Source organism: Hypanus sabinus, chromosome 5, assembly GCF_030144855.1.
Source record: "Hypanus sabinus isolate sHypSab1 chromosome 5, sHypSab1.hap1, whole genome shotgun sequence".
Lineage (NCBI taxonomy): Eukaryota > Metazoa > Chordata > Chondrichthyes > Myliobatiformes > Dasyatidae > Hypanus > Hypanus sabinus.
The window spans coordinates 173,482,570-173,508,348 of NC_082710.1; the positions used below are offsets into that span (position 1 = coordinate 173,482,570).

General features: G+C 43.2%; 1 protein-coding gene across 3 annotated transcripts in view; it reads right to left on the reverse strand.

The window, feature by feature from the left end:
- csnk2b (casein kinase 2, beta polypeptide) overlaps positions 1 to 25,779 on the reverse strand; it is a 68,960-nt gene that overhangs the window by 38,991 nt on the left and 4,190 nt on the right. Inside the window, exon 2 of one of the 3 annotated variants that reach the window (XM_059970930.1) lies at positions 14,175 to 14,313. The exons of 1 other annotated variant lie outside the window; for it this stretch is intronic. Coding sequence is in view for 1 of the 2 variants with exons in the window: in XM_059970928.1 (XP_059826911.1) it covers positions 2,292 to 2,301 (10 nt within the window). In the remaining variant the exon portion in view is untranslated. Of the gene's footprint in view, positions 1 to 2,291; positions 2,404 to 14,174; positions 14,314 to 25,779 lie in introns of all 3 variants that reach the window. One more of the 3 variants, XM_059970928.1, reaches the window with a different exon arrangement.

A 25,779-nucleotide genomic window follows, 5' to 3' on the forward strand; every position in this document is an offset into this window, starting at 1 on the left:
AGAAGAGAGAAAATAAATCTCCAAACAATTTTGAGTGACTGCTCAAATTTGAAATGTAGTAAACTCGCGTGTAAAAAAGCATTCCACCCCGTTCTAAAGACCAGCTCCTTAACGTGACATATATACCCTCCAGCTCTGGAGTCAGCATTAATTCACAAACAGCACTGTTTATCCTGCACATGACCTCACACAACTCACCTCTTGTACTGCAAGCTCCAGTGAATTTTATTCACAATTTGAGATAATACTCCCAGAGCTAAATTTTACTTGATAAATCCTGGCTCAAATCCAGTAAATCCACACTACATAGACTACAGAGAACGTGAAAGGACTAACTCAGCACTAAACTCTGTCGTCAGTGTCAGACCAGTTGCTCCAAACAGAGAGATGGTGACCCTGGGCAACAGACAGTTTATCAATTCTTTCTGTGCCTAAGCACTTTGGGAACTAAACACACTAATAGGCTTTAAAAGGATGCAGCCTAGTTCTTTAAAACTGAAGTCTGCATTTATTACTGACAAGAAGGGAAATTCTGCAAACACGAGGAAATCTGCAGATGCTGGAAATTCAAACCACACAAAATGCTGGTGGAACACAGCAGGCCAGACAGCATCTATAGGAAGCACTGTCGACGTTTTGGGCCGACCCTTCATCAGGACTAACTGAAAGGAAAGATAGTAAATTCTGTGTTATCAGTAATTGTTATTCAACTCCATTGTCCTGCCACAGTTCAAAGGGTCAGCCTGTAAATTAACACAGTCTTGAGAACAAAGCAGTCTGCAGTCATGCTGTCTTTATTATTCAACTGAAGGGAGTCTCTGAGCAACCCCCCTGTGGAATGTGTGTGTTTTCTCCAGATCCTCCAGTTCCCTCACATGGTCCAAAGATATATCGGGTAAGTTAATTGGTCATTGTAATTGTACTGTGATCAGATAAGGCTTCATCAAGTTTGCTGGGGATAGCTGGGGCAGTGTGGCTCAAAGGGGCCTACTCCAAACTGTGTCCTTAACTGAATAAAACTAATGAAAAACCAACACACCATATGGCTTCTAAACTACCTCATAATTTAACCATCTTTTTCAGGTAGCACATAATAAAGGGTTTAGTTCATCATCTGCTCCCAGTGAAACACCACCATTTGTCAGGAACCACTCTTGGGCTTTGCTGGAGCCTTTGCCTGGTCCGTTATTTACACATCATTGTCATCCCAACACCCAAGTTGAGAAACTTCTACTATTTTCACAATGGCTTCAACTGGCATTGAAGCACATCTGATCTGCTTCATGCATACCACAAAGACTACAACCCAAGCAAGAAACAACTCCAAAACTATCACTGAAATATATTCAATACCAAAGTTCACACACTTAATTTGCTGGAGGAACAATATCCGCCACTAGAAAAACAGGTGTTCTGCAATTTTGTTAAAGATTTAACTTTGAAGAGCCTCTTATTGATATTTCCTAACAAACAAGCTGTGCAGTGAAGAAACAGGAGAAAAATTGTTAATAAAAGCACATCTCTTGTACACTCAAACATTCTACACAGTACTGAGAACAGATTAAGGGCTGGGGAAAAGAAAAAAGCAGATATAACTGAACCAAAATTAATTCCAAATATTCCTCCCCACCCCCCCAACCCAGGCATATTTTTCTGGAATATATTTTATTATTTGTTATCTATTTTGGGGTCATCTGACTTTGCGTGTTCTGTGTGAGTTATAAGTACTGTGTTAAGCACTTTGATTCAGAGGAATGTTGTTTCTTTTGGCAGTATACATGTATACAGTTGGATGACAATAAACTTGAACTTGCAGATCAGCCAGCCCAACCTGGACAGGTGCCAGGCTCGTGGTACTGCAGCATACAGCCAATTCAAGCCACTGGCCAGTGTGGAGATGGCCAACCAGTAATCAGTCAACCCACTCAGGTAACACTTAAAGAAACAGTAACCAAACACACAAAAATCTTCCCATGATCCACATTTAGAGCATGCTGACAAGAAAATTTAGATAAATTACACCAGGAGACATTAACACTGATCAGAATGGGCTCTTTCCTAACTGGATGATGCCAAGAAGCATAAAGTACAGAATCACTGAGGGCAAACAGACAAGGTAGCATGCAAGGCAGTGAGAGCATAAAAATTTTACTACTGGCTCAGCTCAATTTTATGAGAGCATGTGGAAACCTGCCAATTTTTTTTTATTGATTAGCCGCGAGGAACTGCATGATTGGAAACCCTGATTAGTTCCCGTAATCTCTTCACCCTTACACCATGACTGAACTCACCACCACACATCCTCTTTTAGCTGGGAGGATTTGCAACAGGGGGGAATGCTCCCAATCTTACTGCCCCACTGTCGTCACCAATCTCTCTCGGATCAGTTGACAGGAACCAGGCCTGGTGTGGAGGGGGAAGATGGAAAAGTCAGTTTGCCCCTGGCCACATTCACCCCAAAAAAGAATACATGCCAACAACCTTGCCCAAAATGGGTGAAAACAATTTGTTGAAAATCTTTGCAATTCACATAAGAAAGCACTGGGCAAACTTGAGATGAAACCTCTCAACCGTTAGCAGAAGTTTCAAACTTGACATCCACGAAGAACACAATTCAGAGTTTTACCTGCACTGGGGGGAGATGACCAAATTCAACAGCATCTGCAAAAGACACTGCCTCAACAAAGCAATCAAAATCCTAACCAGTCCTATGCCATCTCTCACAGCTACTTCCCTTCAAGCATTTGGTTCAAGAAACAACTGGCAAAACACAAATCACTATCTCAATGCAGTAACGCTAAGGCCACTTTATACTATAATAAACCATGATCATTCCCCCCCCCCACCCCACAGACTTTGTTCTCATTATGTTCTTTCCTGGATATCTTTTGTTTAATTTTTCTTTTTTGTGAATGTTGTGCCTCTAATCCTAGGAGCCAGTGAATAACACGCACGAAATCTGCAGGTCAAGCAGCATCTATGGAGAGGAATAAATTGTCATTATTTTGGGCTGAGACCAAAATGTCGAATGCTTCTTCAGGACTTGGATTTGCCTGTTTTGCTGCAGCAAATTTTTCACTGCTCTTGTGCACATGACAACAAACTCTTTCAACTTTAGGGAAGCATAGGAATAGAATAAATTGAACAGGACCAAGAACTCAGCTGCCTTCGTACTTGACCTCCAACCCTGACTCTCGATACAGGAGCCCCTCAGGGCTGCATACCGAGTCCCCTCCTTTACTCCCATATACCCATGACTGTATCACCACCCACAGCTCCAATCTGCTAATTAAATTTGCCGCAACATTACATTGATTGGCCTTAACGAGGTGACCTACAGGGAAGAAGTCATTTCTCTGACACAGTGGTGTCAAGAAAACAACCTCTATCTCAATGTCACAAAAACAAAGGAGCTGGTTGTGGAGTACAGGCTAACCCCTATTGACATCAATAGATCTGGGTTGGGAGGGTAAGCAGCTTCAAGTTCCTCAGCGTCCACATCACGAAGGACCTCACATGGTCTGTACACACCAGCTGTGTGGTGAAAAAGGCAAAACAACGTGTTGTTCACTTCAGATGGTTGAGGAAGTTTGGTATGGGCCCCTAAATCCGAAGAACTTTCTACAGGGACACAACTGAGAGCATCCTGACTGGCTGCATCATTACCTGGTATGGGAACTGTATCTCCCTTAATCGCAGGACTCTGCAGAGAGTGGCGTAGACAGCCCAGCGCATCTGTAGTTTTGAACTTCCCATGATTCAGGACATTTACAAGGACAGGTGCATAAAAAGAACCCGTAGGATCATTGGAGTCGCAGGCCATCCCAACCACAATCTATTCCAGCTGCTACCATCCAGGAAGCGGTACCACAGGACAAACCCTAGGACCAACAAGCTCTGGGACAGCTTCTTCCACCAGGCCATCAGACTGATTAACTCGCACTGATCTGAGTATACTCTGTATACACTGTTGTATTTATTATAAATTACTATGATTGCACATTTAGATGGAGACATAACAAAGATTTTTACTCCTCTTGTATGTGAAGGATGTACGAAATAAAGTCAATTCAACTTCATGACCATGACTTAATGAGGTGATCCAAACCACTTGGCAGTCAACCTACACACGCCTTTCCCTCAGTGAGTTAATAACCATAACTCTAAACCTTCAAGTGTCTCTTTCCACCTTCAAACTGGATACTCAGACTCCTTTAAAAGTTTCGTGATCGCAACCAGAGGCCCTAAAATCAGCTGCCAAGCTAATTATCTTCAAAGGGTGGTGGGTGCTTCAGACAACACTGCCTGGCATGGTAGCAGAAGCAAATATGACAGAGATGTTCATGAGGCTCTTATGTAAGCACATGTATGTCAGAAAATGCAAGGGTCTGGACATTGTGTACAGTACAATAGTAATTTTATGCATTGCATTGTACTGCTGCCACAAAAATCAAATTTCATGACATAAGTGAGTAGTAATAAAACTGATTTTGAAAAGGGTCTCTTTTGTGGAATGAAAGTGGAAAGGAGGAAGGGAGAGAGGAGGGAGTGAAAAGCACTAGAGAGACACTCTGTAATGATCAATCCACTAATTGTTTGAATCAAATGACCTTGCCCCTGGTACTTCTTTGCCACCTGTCCCACACACCTACTGTGGCAAACCACCCTGTACATAGAAAATCATAGTGACATATCTCACGTTACCAACCACATCTGAGGATGTACTGGGGGCAGCTTGCATGTCACGCTGCTTCCAGCGCTAACATAGCATGCCTACAACATTCAGCAGAACAACATAAAACATGACAACAGCAAAACCGCTTACTTACACACACCATCAAAAAATTAGGGATTTGATGACTAATGTAACTAGTTCAGCACAACTTTGGGGGCCAAGCGGCCTGTTTCTTCACTGTACTATGTTCGATTTTGAATACCATCCTGATCGAAGCAGCCAATGCGATTGCCAGGTCAGTCACCACCCTAAATATGGTGATAGCATGTAGTGTTAACTAACTGTAATGCTGGTGCGCACGCGCACACACACACCGGGTAGTACCTTCTGAACTGAATCCAATATGTTTCTGGAATGGTTTGCCTTAGGTATAACCCCATTACAAGTTTCTCTACAAAATATAGCAGTGGGTCTTCAGTGCAATTGCCTTGAAGATAGTTCCACTGTACTGTGGTTGTAAACACAGATCTTTGCCTGGTGATACAGAAGTAATGAACAATCAGGTGCTGTTTGACAGCACTCTCACGCACTTGCTGTAATGTAAACCTCAGGGAGCCAGAGATAAAGATTGGTTTTATTTGTCACACGCACATCAAAACATACAAAACGTGTCACTGACCAACTCAGTCTGAGCTTCACCACACTTCTGGCACAAACATAGCATGCCCACAACTTACTAAACCAAACCTGTTCTCCTTTGGAACGTGGGAGGAAACTGAAGCACTCAGAAGAAACTCATGTGGGCACAGGGAGAATGTGCAAATTTGTTACAGACAGCAGCTGGAAATGAAACCCTGATCAGTGATCGCTGGTCCTGTAAAGCAGAATGGTGTAGTGGTTGCGCTAACCACTACATACTTTGCCGTGCTCTTTGTGGAAGAGGCAGCCGGGAGACAGCCTACCAAGTGCAGACTCACAGGATGATGAAGAAAAAGTTCTAACCATTTTGCCTTGATTTAACAATAAATCAAACATTCATATATTTGACTTTCATATTTTAAAAATACCTACTGCGTCTTTCATTGGGGAGCAAGTGACCATCTGCTAGAAATGAAGAGTCCATGCTTCTATCCCTGGACATTGAAAGTGAAAAAACAGCAACCTCCTCTTTGTGCAGTTACCAACAGCAATGAAGGCAGTCCGTTGTATCACCAATTGATTAGAATGATGTCACAGTGTTGGATGACCGCAGTGATGTCACCAACTGACAACTACGAGGTCATAACTGTTTGCAGTTGAGTGTAAACAGTGCTTACAGATGATTGGTGCGGTCAGCTGACTGCAGTAATGTCCTAAAGTCAGAGCACTACACAACAAAGATGAGCTCCTCAGCCTGTCCAGCCAAACTATATTCTTCCTAGCCCCATCAATCTACATCTGGAACATAGTCATTACTCATCTCATTCATATACTTGAGATTCAAATACATTTATTATAAAAGAATGTATAAATTATACAACCTTGAGATTGCTTGCTCAGCAAGAAACCTGAAAGAACCCAATTAGAGACAAAAATAATCATCAAAGACCAACTCTCCATACGTAAGAAAAAGAAAAAATAAATGCAAGTCACACAAGCAATCAAAGTGAACAGCAGCATTCCGAACCAAAATTGAGTCCTCAGATCCAAACCCAGGAGCAGCCTGGAATAGACCCAAAGCTTCACTTTCAGTTCAGCATATTAGCAGGCACAGGGCGCAGCAGCCGGGGCTGTCTTCACAGCCTCAGTGCCATAGAGGTGACCACTGTGAAGAACGAGCAAAATCAACTCTCATCCCGACAGACACCCTGCCTTTTCAGTCCATCTGGGTGGGCATTTAAATGAACCCAGCAACAGAACAGCAAAAAGGGCTCCGGCGCCCTGGAGAGAGGAGTGAACATTACGGAAAGCAAGCAAACTCAGACCTTGCCTCTGAACTGGGCCGGCATTTAAATTGTCTAAACAGCGCATTGTACCTTGCACTAGGACCCAGGCATCACTGCTGCGAAAGGCCTCAGGCCCAGACCATGCTGCCCAGCAACTTGCTCTTGGCCCAGATTTCATCGCCCAGCCCAAAGTCACTCTCAAGCTCTCCAAATCAGCTCAGCATCCTTATAAATTCGGTCCTCCAGTCCCAGCAACATCTACACCCTTTCAATCTTATTTACATTTTTCCTGCAGTTAGGTGACCAGAACTGCACTTGTACTACAAATTTGGCCTCACCAATATCTGATAAAACTTCTGCATAACATCCTCTTTTACTCAATACCTTAATTTTTAAGGATAATGTGCCAGAAGCTTTCTTTATGACCCTATTGACCTGTAACTCCACTTTCAAGGAAATATACTCTGTATTCCCAACTCCCTCTATTCCAGTACACTCCTCAGTACCCTACCAATCACCATGTCCTGTCCTGGTTTGCCCTGTCAACGCTTCACACTCGTCTGCATTAAACTCCATCCGCCATGTCATGATAACTGGTGCCGAGCAACATCAATAGCTCTCTGAAATGGTTCCCTTTTAAAGATTGGCTTCATTTGTCACAAACACAAAAACATCAAAATATAGTGAGATATTTTGTTTACATCAAATCAGCGAGGATTGTGTAGGGGAGTCTCCAAGGGTTGCCACAATCAATGAACCCTAACCATACGTCTTTGGAATACATGAGGAAAGTGGGGCATCTGGAGGAAATGCACACAGTCGAGGGGAGAACAGACAAACTCTTTCATTCTGTGGTGGAAATTGATGATCACTGGGCCTGTAGAGCAATCTTGCTAACTGCTATGCTATTTAAACTGTGAATATCTCCTTTTGCTTTGAACTTCTGATCACTGATCTATAGTTACCAAACACCTACTAAACTTACTGTCCGCTACTCCATCTTTGGCAGTGTTGAGGGCTTCTTTCATCAGGTCAGTAGCCTCCTCTTGGTTTTCACTACCGCCGGTCCATTCCGTAACAATTTTGTTTTACCAGACAGAGTTGGTAGCCCTGATCTGAACCCCTGAACCTGGAAGACTAGTGAACCACTCTTGGTCTGCCTTTGGCCCGCTTGGCATGAGTGACTCTACCAAGAGTCAAAGCGTAAAGCCCTGACTCCAAACAACCGCAGCTCACTGCAACACGCAGGCCTCCAAACCAGAATCAGGCTGTGGTCCTCTTGCAGAAACCACCTACTAAAATGTACTCATAAAGTGGCAAAGCTAATGCCTCATTTCTGCAGCTCATGCAACTCTAAGCAAACTTAATTTTCACTCCAGTACAAAGAAAACAAAGCAATTAGTTTCAGCATTCTTTGTCTCATCACCTTCTGCTCAGGAACAAGGCCAGAAATCTCAGCTACTTTGACCAAATAGCTTTTCACACAGGCATCCAGATCGCAAAAATAGCCTGCTAGACCACTGACCCTGATTTCATTAACACTATGGCCTTTTCAGTGGCTAAATGCCACATTACATGGCAATAGCTCTGAGCCACGGGGCATTAGTGACTAGCATCAATGATGTGCAACCCAGAGCTGTTGTATGCAAATTTAGCAAACAGCACAATCTTGATTCTAGAAACACATTCAGCTGAGCTGCTCAATGCATATATGGGAGGTTATGGTAGCCTAAATCTTTAAAGTGCTATGAGATTGGGGTTCAATTCTTGCCACTATCTGTAAGGAGTTTGTACGCCCTCCCATGACCACGGGTTTCCGATGGGTGTTCCAGTTTCCTCCCATATTCCAAAGCTGTATGAATTAAGGCTAGTGAGCTGTAAGCATGCCATATTGGTGCTAGAAGCAGGTTAATGCTTGCAGGCTGTTTCTAGCACATCTTAAGGCTCTGTGGTCGTTGACATAAATGACACATTTCACTGTATGCTTCAATGTACGTGTGAGAAATAAATCTCATTTATCTATAAATATCATCGAGAACACAGCGTTTTTGGCAAGAGACAAAGTTGCTGAACTGATTCCAAATGAGAGCCCAAAACTTTAATCCTCTACTCTCCTCCTTGTGAGGACACAGAACCACTTCTCCCATGTTACTTACTCAACATTTCACCACGGGCAATAGCATAGCATCGTTAGGCATTCAACAAACGCAGTAGATATGTAGAACATTTTCCCTTTCCAAACATGTTCTCCGTCTCTTACCCTTACATATGCTTTTGAGAGAATGCAATGAAGACCCACCAGAATGCCTCCTGTGACAGCACTTTGCTTCGTGAGGAGACCCCAAAAAGGCTTGTATTCTTTAAAGCAACATGAAAGGTGGAGCTCCCAAAATTCTTCAGGGCTTGACAGTTGGATACATGAATAATATTTCCTCAAAGCCAGAACCCGGAAAAACAAACTCAGAATCATAGGTCAGCCATTTAGGACTGAGATGGAGGAAGAATTCCTACCTTCAGAGGATGTGAAACTTTGGAATTCTGCAACTCATAGGACCATGGAGATTCATTTACTGAGCCCATTTGAAAGAGGTTGACAAATTTCTGGATATCAAGGGATTCAAGGATATGGCAACAAATTGACTCTGAGGCAGAAGTTAAGCACAGGTCCACAATTCCTTGAAAGTGGTGTCACAGGTCACTAGGGTCGTAAAGAAAGATTTTGGCACATTGGTCTTTATAAACCAACGTACTGACTACAGGGATTGGGATTGTTGAAATTGTCTAAAATTTTAGTGAGGCCAAATATGGAGTATCACATCCAGTTTTGGCCACCTACCTACAACAAAAATGTGAAGATTGAGAGTACAGAGAAATTATAAATATGTTGCCAGCATCTGAGGACCTGAGTTATAGGGAAAAGTTGAATAGGGTAGGATTTTATTCCCTAGAACTTAGAAGACTGAGGGGAGATTTGATAACAGACTTTTACCACTGAGGTTGGATGAGACTACAACTGTAGGTCATGGGTCAGTGTAAAAGGTGAAATGTTAAAGGCAGGGACTTCTTCACTCAGAGGGTGGTGAGCATAGAATAAGCTGCCAGTGCAAGTTGTGGATGCAGGGTTGCTTTCAACATTAAGTGAAATTTGAACAGCTATGTGAATAGGAGGTGTATGGAGAGCTATCGTCTGGGTGCAGGTCAATGCGACTAGGCAGATTAACGGTTTGGCAGACTAGATGGGCCAAAGGACCTGTTCCTGTGCTGTCGTGTTCTATGCCCTAAAAATTATGCCTTCTCGTATTACCCATTTCCACCTTGGGTAAAAGTCGATAGATGTCAACTCTAACTATACATCTTATCATCAAGTACACCTCTTACCAAGTCAGCTCTCATCCTCTTTCACTCCAAAGAGAAAAGGCCCAACTTGCTCAACCTACCCTCTTAAGACATGCTCTCTGATCTAGGCAGCCTTCTGGTAAATCCCACTGCACTCCCGCTAAAGCATCCGCATCCTTGCGATAATGAGGCAAACAGCACTGAACATTCCGAGTGTGGTTATACAGAGCTGCAACATTCCCTCGCTGCTTTTGAACTCAGTCCCCTGAATAATGAATGCCAATACACCTTCGCCCTCTTCACCACCCTATCAACATGTGTGGCAACTCTGATGGATCTATGGACATGGATCCCAGATCGCTCTGCTCCTCCACACTCCTAAGAAACCTGCCACTAACCCTGTATTATGCCTTCAAATTTAACCTTCCTAAGTGAAACACTTCACACTTTTCTTGACTGAAGATATCTGCCACTTCTCAGTCAATCGTAACCTACTCCTACATCGACTCAGGCCTAGGGGGCCGGTGTCAGGCACAATGACGGACTCTCCACTCCTCCCTCTCCCTCATCAGTGTGTTCAGTTCATTTACATTAGCCGCGCCGCTATCTTCTAGGATTGTGTTGACCATAGTCTTGGGAGGGCTCCCAGGGTTCATCCTCCCGTGCTTGGGCTCCCATATGATGACTAGGCTGGCAGGTAGCTCAGGGTGGCGTAGACAGTGCCCCACTAGTTGCAGTCTTCTCTCCTCGATTTTAGTAGTGAGCAACGGTAGGTCGTCATAGAGCTCGACGTTCGTCATGTGCTGTTGCCAACTCAGCTATCCACAACTCCACCAATCTTCTATTAGGGTGCCTGGTGTCTTTTTTAAAAACAAAATATGAAGACTTCTGCATTTTGTATTTAATTCTGCTCAAGAAGGAACTCAAGATATTCAAAGCAGCTGGAGATATTGCACAAAATTTGTCCACACCCAAGATGCCTTAACTAACTTAATATTTGGTTTTGAGTGTCAGAATGTGATAAGCACTACATAGATTCTTATTGGCAACCTGAGATCAAATCCCACAACGGCATCTGCGGAATTTAATTAAAATCAGAAGTAGAATCTGCTTTATCACTGAAACACCATGAAATCTGTCGTTTGGGTGCCATGGTAACATAACAGCTAGCGCAAAGCTATTACAACTCAGGGCACCAGAATACAGATTTCAATTCTGGCAGCGTCTGTAAGGAGCTTTCAAGTTCTCCCTGTGACCAAGTGGGTTTCCCCTTGTGTTTCCGTTTCTTCACACAGCACAAAGACATATCAGTTAGCAGGTTAATTGGTTGTTGTAAATTGTCCTGTGACTAGGTTAGTACTAGATAGGTGGGTTGCTGAGCGCCATAGCTCATTGGGCTATGCTGCATCTCCAAATTCAGCATTCACACTCAGTAACAACTAGTATAACAACCATTATTAGAACAGCGAGCAGCAAGAAAAAGCAGCAAAGTACACTGCTAATGTAAAAGGAAACAGTTTACAAACTCTGGGGAAACTGATGGTTAAAAAGCTGCCCACCTTACTCCAAGCTTCTGCTTGCTACAGGGGCAGCTGTGATATAGGCCTGCAGCTTGCTTGTAAATGGAACAGAGGCTAACTGGCCCACCAGAACCTCTGCTATTCCCAGAATGCTACCGATTCGCAATCAGTAAACAAGCCCACTGAACACACATCAGAACGGAAAAAGACAATGAAAGTGATGAAAAATAAGCTGATCATTACCCTTCAGAAACTGAAAACCTGACTTGAGATGAGATTTAATATGTTTTTATTTGCCTTTTTGTACAAGGCTCAGAATGGCAAGCAAGAATTGCAGCTAACAGCATAAAGAGCAGCTCTATGCACAAGATGGCAAACTGCAAGCTTGGAGGGTGTGGAACAGAAACAGTCATGGCTGAGTAACAGCTTCTGTGCTGCAAATTTCTTTACCATAAATGCTACCATTTCACTTACAAACTATTTAATCTATAGAAGCTCTGTGGACCGACCTAGAAATTGCATTTTAAACATTCTGCTTCAGGAACTTAAAGTCATTTAGCTCCTCCAACTATTGTCATTCAAGGGTAGCATGTTATCTAATTTCATTTTGCTGACTATGTTTCCTATGTTTTTTGCCTTGGGTCAACAAAAACAATTAGTTTTAAAATCAAGGAACAACCCAGAAAGCAAGCTACCACATCCGTGGTCTATAAAAAGAACTGCAAATCAAGTTGCAGATCTTAAGTAGACAGCAGGCATTTTCATTTTTAAAAAAAACAAAACCACAAGGCATAGGGGCAGAATTAGGCTATTCAGCCCATCAAGTTTGCTTCACCATTTGACCATGGGTGATTTAACATTCCTCTCAATTCTATTCTCCAGCCTCCTCCCTATAAGCTTTGACAGCCTTACTAATTACAAATCCATCAATCTCTAAAGATACCCAATGACTTAGTCTCCCAACCATCCATATGAAAAAGGCCTCTATCACTACCACTCTTTTGTGCAAGATCCCTATCACCTTCTAGATAAGAAATCCAGTCCTTGTCTCACCATGAATCTGCCCATTACTGTAACCCGCTGAGGGCTGGTTTTTGACCCTTCTGTTAATGGAAATAGATCTTTGATACTGCTCAACCTAGGTCCTTCATTAAAGTTCAAACCAACTGCATTCACTGCACCAGCCCTCAAACTAGTTCAGTAAGACAAACTTGATGAAATCAATTGATTATTCTGTACCTTTCTAATGGAAGGTTTATGTTTATACTGCTTTTTAGAATTAATGCCAGTAATTTACCCAACATGAAGTTAACGCTTACAAACCTTTCATTACTCAGTTTATTCTTTCCTCCAATGATACAATATCCTCCAGTGTACTCATTAGCCATAGAGAGGATTGAAAAATTTCATGCAGAGCTCCCTCAATATTAACTGACCGGATGAAAACTTGCACTGTACTCTCTGTAGCCAGAAGCGTTTCCTGGTAGGTGGGCTAATTCTTCAATACCTCCTCCCAGCAGAAATTGCTCCTTTTAACTAATCACACTGCTTCTCAATATCACACTGCTCTTTAACCATCAGGATTCCATGGAATCCAATTTTTTTTCCCGCAATCTCCAAAGGAATTTGCAGGCATCCAAGCATCACCAGGAAACCTACACTGCACGTCATCATATCCTTCTGAAGACAGCATTGCCAAGAGCTGTTCACAGTACTCCAGTGTGGTCTAACCAGCTTTTTATGTAACTGCACTAAAACTTCAATTCTCTTGGAACGCTATTCCTTTAGATCAGGGGTTCCCAACCAGGGGTCCACAGACTGCTTGGTTAATGATAGGGTTCTATGGCATAATAAAGGTTGGGAACCCCTGCTTTAGATACAATTTCTTGCAATATTGGTTAAAGATTCCCTTTATTCATCACATGTACACCTGGATCAAGGGTAGACATGAGCAGAATGAGAACATTCAGCCCATCAGGTTTGCTCACCATTCCACTATGGTCCCTCTCAACCCCATTCTTCTGCCTTCTCCCTGTAACCTTTCATACATTGAAACATAGTGAAATATGCCATCTTCATCAAAAGACATCATCAAGCATTCCGCTTAGTTGTACCCATTAATCACCACATTTCTAGTGCCAACATGACCCACAACTTACCAATCCTAACTGTACAGCTTTGAAACACAAGGGGAAGCAGAGCACCAGGAGGGAACCCACACGGCAACAAAGAAAATGTATAAACGTCTCACAGGACACTGGCAGGAATCCAACCCTGATCTTACAGCTGCAAGGTGGCGCTCAAATCACAAATAAACCCCCAAGTCTTTGACTTGTCTATCTGAATATCTACTGATTCCCTGGTTTCATCATTGAAAAAAAAAGTCTTCTTGGACACAGATTGAATGTCTTCATATTTGTCTACACCTACATCCATTCTCCACAATTTTATTCATTCAAATTTACTTAATACTTCCACCAACACTGTCACAATGCCACCCATCTTTGAGTGGTTAGCAAACCGTGTTACTTAACTATCTATTCCAATGTCAATGGTGAATAAATGGGAACCTAAACACCAATCCAGGTGAGATCCCAACGATCAACTATTATTCCTGTCCTGTCTCCTTTCATTCTTGCCAGCTCAGTGAGTTCCATCCAATACCACAGGCTTCAACATTTACAGTAGACAGTATTAATACTAAAACTATTAACCAACCTTTTCATCGTTCAAACACATTGACTGCAAAATTAAACGATCAGGCCAGGGAAGCGTGGCAGTTAGTGATACAGTGCCAGCACCTGAACTTCAGTTCTTGTTGCTGTCTATAAGGACTGCATGGGTTTCCAGTTTCCTCCTGCATTCCAAACACACATATATATATATTACAGGTGTGGGTCTGGGCATGCTATGCTGGTACATGAAGCACAGCCACACTTACAGGCTGCCCCCAGCACATCCTCAGAGTGTGCTGGTCGCTGACACAAATGATGCATTTCACATGTTTTGATGTACATGTGACAAATAAAGTTAATCATTATCTTTTCAATGACTGTCAAATGAGTGGTGCTCTTGCTCCAGAATTGGGAAATCCAACAGCACAAGAATTCATCTACACCGGGTCTGACAAAATCTCTGCCTCTACTGGGTCGTCGGGTAGTGTACAAGTCCTACCGCCATATGAAAAAGAGCTTGCAAGTTTGCTTTCAAACGTTCAAGGAATCGATCACTCACCTATGGATTTTCTTTTTTAAAAAAAGATGCCAAACATATTAACTGTTTTATTTGTGCCGTTAAAACACTTCCGTTCTGTTGGAACTGCAATGATGTCAAAAATGTAGTCAGGTCATTATCACTTTGCTGGTTTTGGGATTGCTGTGTATAAACTCATACTAATTATTTATAACAATGGCTGCACATCAAAACTCTCAAAACTTTTATGAGAAACAGAGGGTAATGTTAGCAACAAGTAACATAGATAGTGAAAACTTCCAGATTCCTTGAGATATTTATTTTAGGTAGACATCTGTGCCCACATCAAGGACAGCCCTATTTCCTCATGAATACCAGAGTTAACTCCAGCTGAGGCTTAACGTGATGACAGAACTCTACAGCCTGGAAATTAACATAGAACATTATTGTCCTGACAATGCCGTGCTGATCTTTTAACCCACTCTAAGTTCAATATTACCCTTCTCTCCCACATTACTCTCCATTTTTCTATCATCCATGTGTTGAGAAAAACTGAACAATTTTCAAGTCAGGAAACCCTTATGGTTTAACTGACCAATGACATTCTAAGGTTTGGATATGTACAGCCCCAGATCTCCCAGTATCTGCAAATCTTACATTGCCCCATTTAGTACATACTCAGTGCACCCAGGAGAACACAGTACAGTTCTGGTGATAAGTTCTGCACAATGTAGCTTAAACCATTTGAAGCCTGTTGCTCACCTACCTGTTGTTTGACCTTTCAGAGTTGCCACGCGTTCCAACATCCAAGTTGTTTTCAATCTCATGGGATAGCATTGTCAAAATGCCTTTGAAAGCCCATAAATCCAATATACACTGCAGCATCCTCCCCAATCCTCTGCTACTATAAAACATAACTACACCCTCTGCTCTAATTTCCATTTGCCTTCAATGTGACATGTTGAAGGCACTGTCTTACCACTGAGATGTCAAATTAATACTCTCAGCTAGACAGAAAAGAACCCAACTGAAGATTTAATTAAGTCCTGTTCATAAATCTATCAAGTAACATCACAAGCTTACCATCATTACACTTCTACCAGCTGTCTAGAACAGTTCGCCCCGTTTCCTGCATTATATTGGTGACATCCTTCACTGATTACAAAATGGAATGCGACAAGAAATAATGAAAAAATGCTTTATTATTGACAGTTTATGAAATATTATGCTGCTGGCTCAGAAGTTGTGATATTCTCAACTATAAAATTCAAGTTATATAACACTGCTATTACTTTTAATGAAAGGGAGCTTGATGTGACAGTCGCCATTAACGGTGCCCACACTATCAAAAAAAAAGTAATAGCTGCACAGCTGAAATTCTTTGCTTTCAAGTCGAAGAAATGTATCATTTAGCAAACCAAACTGAGGGGAAAGATGAGGACAGATTTGCAAAGTATACCAGGGTTCTGGAAACTGGCCAGTTAAAAGCTAGCAGGATGGAGGACCAGCAACCTTTTTACTGTTATATTCAGACTGATGTTTGAAGAATTTATTCATCAGGAAGAATTCTCAGCCAAAAGGTAGTAAGAAAAAGCAGGTGTAAGCCATGACACTCCTCCTGTCCGTTCTCCCAGTCAGTAAAATTGAGGTTGATTATATAATGTCATTCTCCTACACTATCCCTTAAAATCTAAAGGACCCTCACTTTCTTGCTTAAACATGCTCAGCAATCACAGTGCTTTTTTTTGGGGGGGGGGGAGGGGAGGGTAAGACTTCTAAAGACCCTCCACCCTGTGGTGAAGAAATTTATTTTCGTTATTTCAGTTCTGAATGGTACTTTGAAACCATAAACCTGCTTCCAGGCACCCTTCAATCCTTCTAAGAACATGACTTGCTTTGAGATTACTTTCATCCAATTTTGACAAAGGGTCTTCAACTGCAAAGCATTAACCCGTCCTCTCTCCACAGATGCCATGTGACCTGAGTGCTTCCAGCAAGGGTTCATAAATACAAGGTCTTCTCCAGTACTTCTGTAAGTTGTTGGAATCCATTAGGAAGGATGAGGTTTCTGGGTACTTCAAGGCTCACGATAAATAGGCCAAAAGCAGCATGGTTTCCTCAAGGGAGAATGTTGTCTGACAAATTTGTTTGGATTATCAGAAGGCTTTTGACAAGGTGCTGCTCATGAGGCTGCCAAACAAGATAGAAGCCAATGGTATTACAGGAAAGATGTAAAAGTAAGGATAGATTGGCTGACTGACAGGAGGCAAAGAGTGAGAAAAAAGGGGGCTTTCTGTGGTTGGCTGCCAATGACTAGTAGTGTTCGCGAGGTCTATGTTAGGTTGGTTACTTTTTGCGTTATACGTTAATGATCTGAGTGACAGAATTGATGGCTTTGTGGCCATGTTTGCGAATGATACAAAGACGGTGGTGTTGAATAAGCAGAGAGTCTGCAGTAGGACTTTAACAGATCTAGAGAATGCGCCAAGTGGCAGGTGGAATATAGTGTAGGGAAGTATATAGTGTAGGGACAATAGTGCACTAGAGGAATGAAGGTGTAAATGATTTTCTAAATGGGGAGTGAATTCAGACATTAGAGGTGCAAAGGGACTTGGAAATTCTTGTGCAGGATTTTCCCTACAGGTTAACACTTGCAGGTTCAGTCAGTAGAACAGAAAGCAAACGCAATGTTAGCAATCATTTTGAAAGACTAGAATATAAAACCAAGGCTGTAATGCTGAGGCTTTATAAGGCTTTGGTCAGACCATGCATAGTATTGTCAACAGTTTTGGGCTTATCTAAGGAAGGATGTGCTGGCATTGGAGAGGATCCAGAGGTAGTTCATATGTATGCTCTTGGGGTTGAAGGGGTTAATGTACAAATAGCAATCAATGATTCTAGGTGGGAGTTTAGAAGAATGTGGGGGGGGGGGGGGAGAGAATCTCATGGAAACCAGTGTACAAGAGGGCGTACATAGCCTCAGAATAGATGGACATCCCTTTAGAACAGAGATGAGGAAGAACTTCTTTAGCCAGAATATGATGAATCTACAGAATGAATTGCCACAAACTGCTGGGAGGCCAAGTTATTAGGTATATTTAAAAGAGGGGGTGACAGGTCAGAGCAGTGGAGCACTAGTACAGAAATGGAGACTTTGGGTTATCTAGTCCATGCCAAAGAATTATTCTGCCTAATCCCGTCAACGTGCGACTGAACTATGGTCTCCCACACCCCTCTCACTTATGTACTTATCCAAAAGTAATCAAGGTTCTTGATTTGTGAGGGTGTCAAAGGTTACAGGGAGAAGGCAGGAGGAGAAGTGGAGGGGGAAAATAAATCAGCCAATATTAAATGGCAGAGCAAACTCAATGGGCTAAATGACTATGTCTCATGTTCCTATGGAAAATAGCTGGTATGATAGGATTATAATGGCAATCCACCCAGAGGCAAATAGTGTGGCTGAGGTGAAACTGTACAAAACTTCAAAGTTTAAAGAGAAGGGAGTTGAGAAAAGTTGTAGGCTAAAATTAGAGATGCACAGGTAAAATATGAAACCAGAAACTGCAGCAATACATCTAGCAATCTTCCCTTTCTCCTGTGGTCCCAGAGGCCTGTTGAATTTGCAATATACACTCAGTGGCCACTTCATTAGATATACCTGTTCTAATGCAAATGTCTAAACAGTCAATCATGTGGTAACAACTGAATGCAAAATAGCATACAGACATGGTGATGAGGTTCAGTGGTTGTTCAGACCGACTTTAGAATGGGGAAGAAATGTGATGAAAATGACTCTGACCACGGAATGATTGCTGGTGCCAGACAAAGTAGTTTCAGCTTCCCAGGAACTGCTGATCTCCTGGGATTTTCACGCACAGCTCTCTAGAGTTTACAGAGAATGGTGTAGGGAACACTTTTGTGGGCAAAAACACAATGTCAATGAGAGGATGCTGACCAGACTGGTTCAAGGTGACAGTAACTCAGAAAAGCAGAAGAGCAATTCTGAACACACAACATGCTGAACACATTGAAGTGGATGGATTCCAGCAGCAAAAGACCACACCAGGTTCCACTCCTGTACCTAATAAAGTGGCCATTGAGTGCCTACCCTCATGCATTAAAGACATCATGCAACGACAAGCCAATCCCCTTATCCTGAGTGGCAGGGAAGCCACAAAAAAGTATCTGGGATAGAAGTGATTGCAATTTAGTGTGGAGAAAGCTAGTGTGTGGATTTGGTGAGATCCATACCCTGGCAATATTCATTTTCTGAAGCTGCAGAAGGAAATGGGTTTGATATTGTGCATGGAGATTTTCAAAAGTACCACAAAAAAGAATTGCCTGCAAAACTGAAGAAAGTGGAATGAAAGAAGCAGCAATGGCAAGGATGGTCTCAGTAGCAAACTTGATCAGCTTTTCAGACTGGAGTTAATTTATTGTCACATGTACAAGGTTCAGTGCAAAACTGTTTTGTGAGCCATTCGTATAGATCATATCACAGCAGTGCATTGTGCACAGGGAACAGAAAATAATACGTCACAGTTCCAGAGAAATGCGGGTAATCAAGGTGCAAAAGCCGTAACAAGGTAGATTGCAGGCAAGAGTCCATCTTAATGTACTAAGTAAAAACACAAAATGCTGGCAGAACTCAGCATCTATAGGAGGAGGTAGTGACAACGTTTCAGGCCGAAACCCTTCATCAGGAGTGAAGTAACATGGGATGGTCGAGGGGGGATAAGAAGTGGAGGGAGGGATAAAGTAGAGAGCTAGGAAGTGATAGGCTGGAGGGAAATGGGCTAGGGCGGGGGTCGGCAAACCGCGGCTCCAGAGCCACATGTGGCTCTTTTACGTCTGTGCTGCGGCTCCCTGTTGCTTTGGGAAATAATTGGTCAGTATTTAATTAAAATGTATTTTATGTTAGTTTGTTAGTTTTTGAAATGTAATTCTAAATTTGAAGATTATGGTGATCTTGTACAATCTAAATAAGACGTTGTGGCGACCCATTTCCTGGCACATTGGAACCGGCTCACAATTAGCCAGCGTTCAGGCTAAGGGAGATAGCCTACGGGGGTTTGTGAGTACGTGTCTTTTGCAGCATCCGCGCCCATGGGGGGGCGGGTTGAGGGAGGCTTAAAAGCAAGGCTGTTTAGTTCGAATAAAGCTATCTTTGACTGCAGTTTACTGACTGCGTGTAGCACACCGCTACAACTTGTTTTTATCGCTGGCTGTCCAGAGGGGAGGTGCTGAAACGCTTTGTCGCGTGTCTGGAAGAAGTGAAAACTTTCCTGGGCAGCAAAGGGCTCACCTTTCCTGAGCTGGAACAGACAGAGTGGCTGGAAAAGCTACACTTCATGGTAGACATGACAGCACACCTGAACACGCTGAACACAGCTCTTCAGGGGTAAGGACGTACAGCCCTGCACATGTTGGAGGATGTTTTGGCATTTGAGCGCAAGTTGACAGTGCTTGCCAGAGATTTACAGAAAGGCACATTGTCTCACTTCCCCAATTTGAGAGAGTTCAAACAAGGTCACGACTTGATAAATTCAGAGTATTTACATTCTGCAATCATCGCAATGCAAACATCGTTTGGGAAACGCTTCTGTGAGTTCAGAGAGGAAAAAAAAACACATTATCCTTCCCGGTCACTCCCCTAAGCATCGATCCATCCCTACTGAATACGACTGCATTGTCAGGTGTGAGTCAACCTGACCAAGTATGATAAATATTTTAATTGCCTATTATTTTACGTATATTCATATGTTTTCATTGTTCAGTGAAATAGTCCTTTTATTTTTCAGGTTGACAGCTGGCTGACGTTATTTTTGGTTTGCTGCTGGCGGCAAATTTAAGTTTGGCGTTTTTCATAAATACAAGAAGGACTCAAATAGATGTTGAGTATTTTACTTAAAAGTAACCTTCAACCCAACGTCTTTTTTTCGGAGTTCAAAATGTTTTTGTTGCATGCAGAAATGTAATTTCGTTTTCTCTGCAGGAGTTCATCAATTTCATAAATGCAACACATTATAGTTTGTTTATACATAGCATAAAGGCAAAACAAAACGTTGTATGCAGTGTTATTTCATTTTAAATGTCAAGCGGGTTTTGCGGCTCCCAGTGTTATCTTTTCTGTGGGAAACGGGTCCAAGTGGCTCTTTCAGTGGTAAAGGTTGCTGACCCCTGGGCTAGGGGGAAGGTGGAGAATTATGGGAAATAAAAGAGAAAGAAATGTATGGCTGGGGAGGGGAGATTATAGTGAGGGGGGGTGGGAAGAGAGAGAAAAAGAACCAGACTAAAATAATAGATAGGGGTGGGGGTAAGGGGGGGGCAGGGGTATCAACGGAGGTCTGTGAGTTGGATGTTCGTGCTGGGAGGTAGGAGGCTACCTAGGCGGGAGTTAAGGTATTGCTCCATCGACCTGTGTGTGGCCTCATCTTGATGGTAGAGGAGGCCATGGACAGACATGTCGGAGTGGGAGTGGTCTGTGGAATTGAAGTGTGTGGCCACAGGGAGATCCCGCCACTGCTGGAGGACTGAGCGCTGGTGTTGGGCGAAACAGTCTCCCACTCTGCGGCAGGTCTCCCCAGTGTATAAATGGCCACATCGGGAGCACCGGATACAGTATATTACCCCAGTTGACTCGCAGGTGAAGTGGTGCATCATCTGAAAGGACTGTCTGGGGCCTGGAATGGTGTTGAAGGAAGAAGTGTGGGGGCAGGTGTAGCACTTCTTCCGTTTGCAGGGATGAGTGCCCGGAGGGAGGTCGGTGGGGAGGGATGGGGGGGATGAATGGACAAGGGAGTCGTGTAGGGAGCGATCCCTGTGGAAAGCCGAGAGTGGGGGGGGGGGCGGGGGGGAAGATGTGGCTGGTGGTGGGATCACATAGAAGGTGGCGGAAGTTACAGAGGAATATACATCGGATCTGTAGGCTGGTAGGGTGATAGGTGAGGACCAGGTGGACTCTATCCCTGGTGGGCTGACGGGGGGATGGGGTGAGGGGAGAGGTGCGTGAAACACGGGAGACGCGATGGAGGGCAGAGTTGATGGTGGACAAATGGAAGCCCCTTTCTTTAAAAAAGGAAGACATCTCCTTTGTCCTAGAATGAAAGGCCTCATCCTGAGAGCAGATGTGGCAGAGGCGGAGGTATTGAGAGAAAGGAATAGCATTTTGCAGGAGACAGGGTGAAAGGAGGAATAATCTAGGTAGCCATTGATGCCCCTGCCCCCCCCTTATCCCCATCCCTATTATTTTAGTCTGATTCTTTTTCTCTCTTCCCCCCCTCACTATAATCTCCCCCCAGCCCTACATTTCTTTCTCTTTTATTTCCCATAATTCTCCACCTTCCCCCAGCCCATTTCCCTCCAGCCTATCACTTCCGAGCTCTCTACTTTATCCCTCCCCCCATTTCTTATCCCCCCTCAACCATCCCATGTTACTTTACTCCTGATGAAGGGTTTCAGCCCGAAACGTTGTCACCTCCTCCTCCCACAGATGCTGTCTGGCCTGCAGAGTTCTGCCAGCATTTTGTGTTTTTATTTATTTCCAGCATGTGCAGATTCACTTGTGTTGCCTGTTAATGTACTAGGGACATTAATGTACAGTAGCCTTATGAGAGCAGCACAGAAGCTGTCCTTCAACCTGGCAAAACCAGTACTTGGGACTTTGAATTTTCTGCCTGTTGTGGTGGAGGATACTTGATTATCTTGGCAGTTTTACTGAGGCAACCAGAAGTGCAGACAGTGTACAGAGGGGAAGCCTCTTTCCCTGGGACTGTTTCTTGCAGTCTCAAGCAGAGCAGTTGCCAGGCCAAACCAAACCATGATGCATTTAGATAGGGCACTTTCTATGGCAAAAATTGGTGAGGAGTTGGAAAGTACAGTGGTGTCATAGTACTGTTCTCATCGTCTATTATTAATGACCTGGTGTGGGTGAGGAATTATATGCAGAATTAAAAGGGATAAAACCTAACTGACTTATTGGCAGCTTAACAAGTCGTGCTGTGAGTATAATGTATGAATAAAGAGGTGGTTATTGCATGAGAAAGTTTCTGTCTACCCTTATCTAAGTATGTATGTGATAATGGATGTCTGGCAGTAGCCCAGACAGTACTAGGTGCTCACTTGGTTTGCAGATTTTCCCAGGCTCTGTAGTTCAACTGAGTGTCGCACACTTGCGAATAAACGGTATATAATTTTAGGTAAACTGTGTTTGACAATTATTCCCTGGGTCTGAACCTAAAGGCCTCTGGAAGGGAGGCAGATCGACATGGGGAGTGCACAAAACAGCTTCAAGCAGCGTGTAGTGAATAGTGACGTGTCTCAGTCATGGGAAGAGCCAGGAAAGGAAATATTATGTGAAGGAAACACAAGGCAGAAGAATCTAAGTGCATTAGTGTACGAATTAATGGAGACAATGGGACAAGTTGAGATCACAAGAATAAAGATGAAGGAGCAACTATGAGCCTGCTCTACTATTCAATCAATCAAGAAAGGCTTTACCTTGCCCAAACAATGTATTCCTTAACAACGTTGTAGACTAGTGGTCGCCAACCCGTCGATCTTTGAGACTTTCCCAGTAGATCCCGAGAAAAAATGAAAAATAAATACACAAATACCGTTGAGAGATTGTTTCCAGGTTGCGGGGTTTTACTTCCATTCTTCCTGCCCGGTGCGCATGTGTGTAGCTCCCCCGCCACGCACTACACAGTGTACTTCAGTGGACCCCAAACACTGGGCCGCGAGAAAACGATATCATTTGCCAATATTGAACGATATGAGTCAGCTGCACCTTTGCTCATTCCCTGTCACACCCACTGTTGAACTTGAACCCACGCAAAGTCATTACCCACTCAAGGTCATCATTCGCCTAAACGCAGTGATACCTTCACGCCAGGAATCACTGGTTGCCTCGGGTAATCGGCCACCTTACGCGGCCAGCGGTAAGTGCCATTGCTGCTGGCCTGAAGTGCGGACAGATGGGTGCCGCCTCTGAACCCGTTTAGCATACCGAATGTTCATGGGGAACCCGGTGCTAAAGTATTCACGGGCGACCTAATTCGGGCTCAGGGTTTCATAAGTAGCAGAGCAGCTACCTTGCTGCGATCTACTGAAAGTCATCCCTCGAGTCAAACTTTTGTCACTCGATAGATCCTACAAGGGTTGCGGGGTTTTACTTCTGGTCTTTTCTGCCTGGTACGCAAGTGTACGACTTAGTGGGTCGATCTTGCCTTTCACTGAGGCCGAGGTAGTGGATCTTGGGCTTAACAAGGTTGGTGACCACTATTGTAGAATAAGACCACAAGATCATTAAGATATAGGAGCAGAATTAGGCCTTTTGGCCAATCGAGCCTGCTCCACCATTTCATTAAGGCTGATCCATTTTACCTCTCAGCCCCAATCTCCCCCGTATCCCTTCATGCCTGATCAATCAAGAACCTATCAACCTCTGCCTTAAATATACATAAAGACAGTCTCCTCTGCTGCCTGTAGCAAAGAATTCGACAAATTCACCACTTTGTGGTTAAATAAATTCCTCCTATTCTCTGTTCTAAAAGGACACCCTCTATTCTGAGGCTGTCTCCTCTGTTCTTACTCTCCCTCCATAGGCAACATCTGCTCCACATTCACTCTATTAAGACCTTTCACAATATGATAGGTTTCAAGGAGGTCACCCCTCATTCTTCTGAATTCCAGCTAGTACAGGACCAGAGCCATCAAACACTCTTCACATGACAAGCCAACAGAATCGCTGAATCATTTTCGTGAACTTCCTTTGAACCCTCACCAATGTCAGTGCTTTTCTTAGATAAAGGGCCCAAAACTACTCACAATATTCCAAGTGAGCCCTTGTCAGTGCTTTATGAAGTCTCAACATTAAATCCTTGATTTTATACTCTAGTCCTCGTCAAATGAATGCTAACATTGCATTTGCCTTCCATACCACAGACTCAACCTGCAAATAAACCTTTAGGGAATCCTACACAAGGATTTTTGAATTCTCTCTCCATATAGAAAGTAAACTACCCTTTTATTTCTTCTATCAAAAGTGCACAACCATACACTTCCCAACACTATATTCCACCTGCCATTTCTATACTCATTCTCCTAATCTGTCTGTCCTTCTGTAGCCTAATTCCTTAAAACTATCTGCCCTCCAACTCCTTTCAAATTATCTGCAAACTTAGCAACAAAAGCATCAATTCCATCATCCAAATCATTCACGTGTAACATAAAAAGAATCGGTCCAAACATAGACCCATCACTAGTCACTGGCAGCCATCCAGAAAAGGCTCCCTTTATTCCACTCTCCTGCCAATCAGACACTGCTTTATCCATGCTGGAAACTTTCCTGTAATACAACAGGCTTGTAGCTTGTTAAGCAAGCTTCATATGTGGCACTCTGTCAAAGTCCAAGTACACAACATCTACCAATTCCCAGCAACACGTACAAGCTGGAGGAACTCAGCAGGTCGGACAGCATCCGTGGAGACGAGCAGTCAAACTCAGACCTGCTGAGTTTCTCCAGCTTGTTGTACGTGTTGCTTTGACCACAGCATCTGCAGTGTACTTTGTGTATTTACCAATTCCCTTTTGTCTATCCTGCTTGTAATTTCTTCAAAGAAATCCAACAGATTTTCCCTTGAGGAAACCATGCTGACTGTGGCCTTTTTTATCATGTGCCTCTAAGTACCCCGAGACCTCCAATAACAACTCCAACATCTTCCAAACCACTGTAGTCAGACTAATTAGCCTATGCTTTCCTTTTTTCTGCCTCTCTCCATTCCTGAAGAGTGAAGTGCTATTTTCCAGTCTTCCGGAACCATTCCAGACTCTAGTGATTCTTAAGTGAACATTACTAATGCCACTTCTTACTTTCAGAAATCTTGAATGCATACCATCAGGTCTACGTGACTTAACTTCCTTTGGACTTTTCAGTTTCCCAAGAACCTTCTCTCCAGTGATGTTAACTTTAAGTCAGTCCCACTAACTCAGTGAGTGAGGAAGTGGAACATACAGTGCCTGGAGCCCACTCGGTAGAAGGTACCTGAAGCCCCCGCAGCAGTGACAAATGAATCTCCATCCATTCTGCCCTTCTCCCAAATGCTCAAGTCCTACGTACTGCCAAATTGTG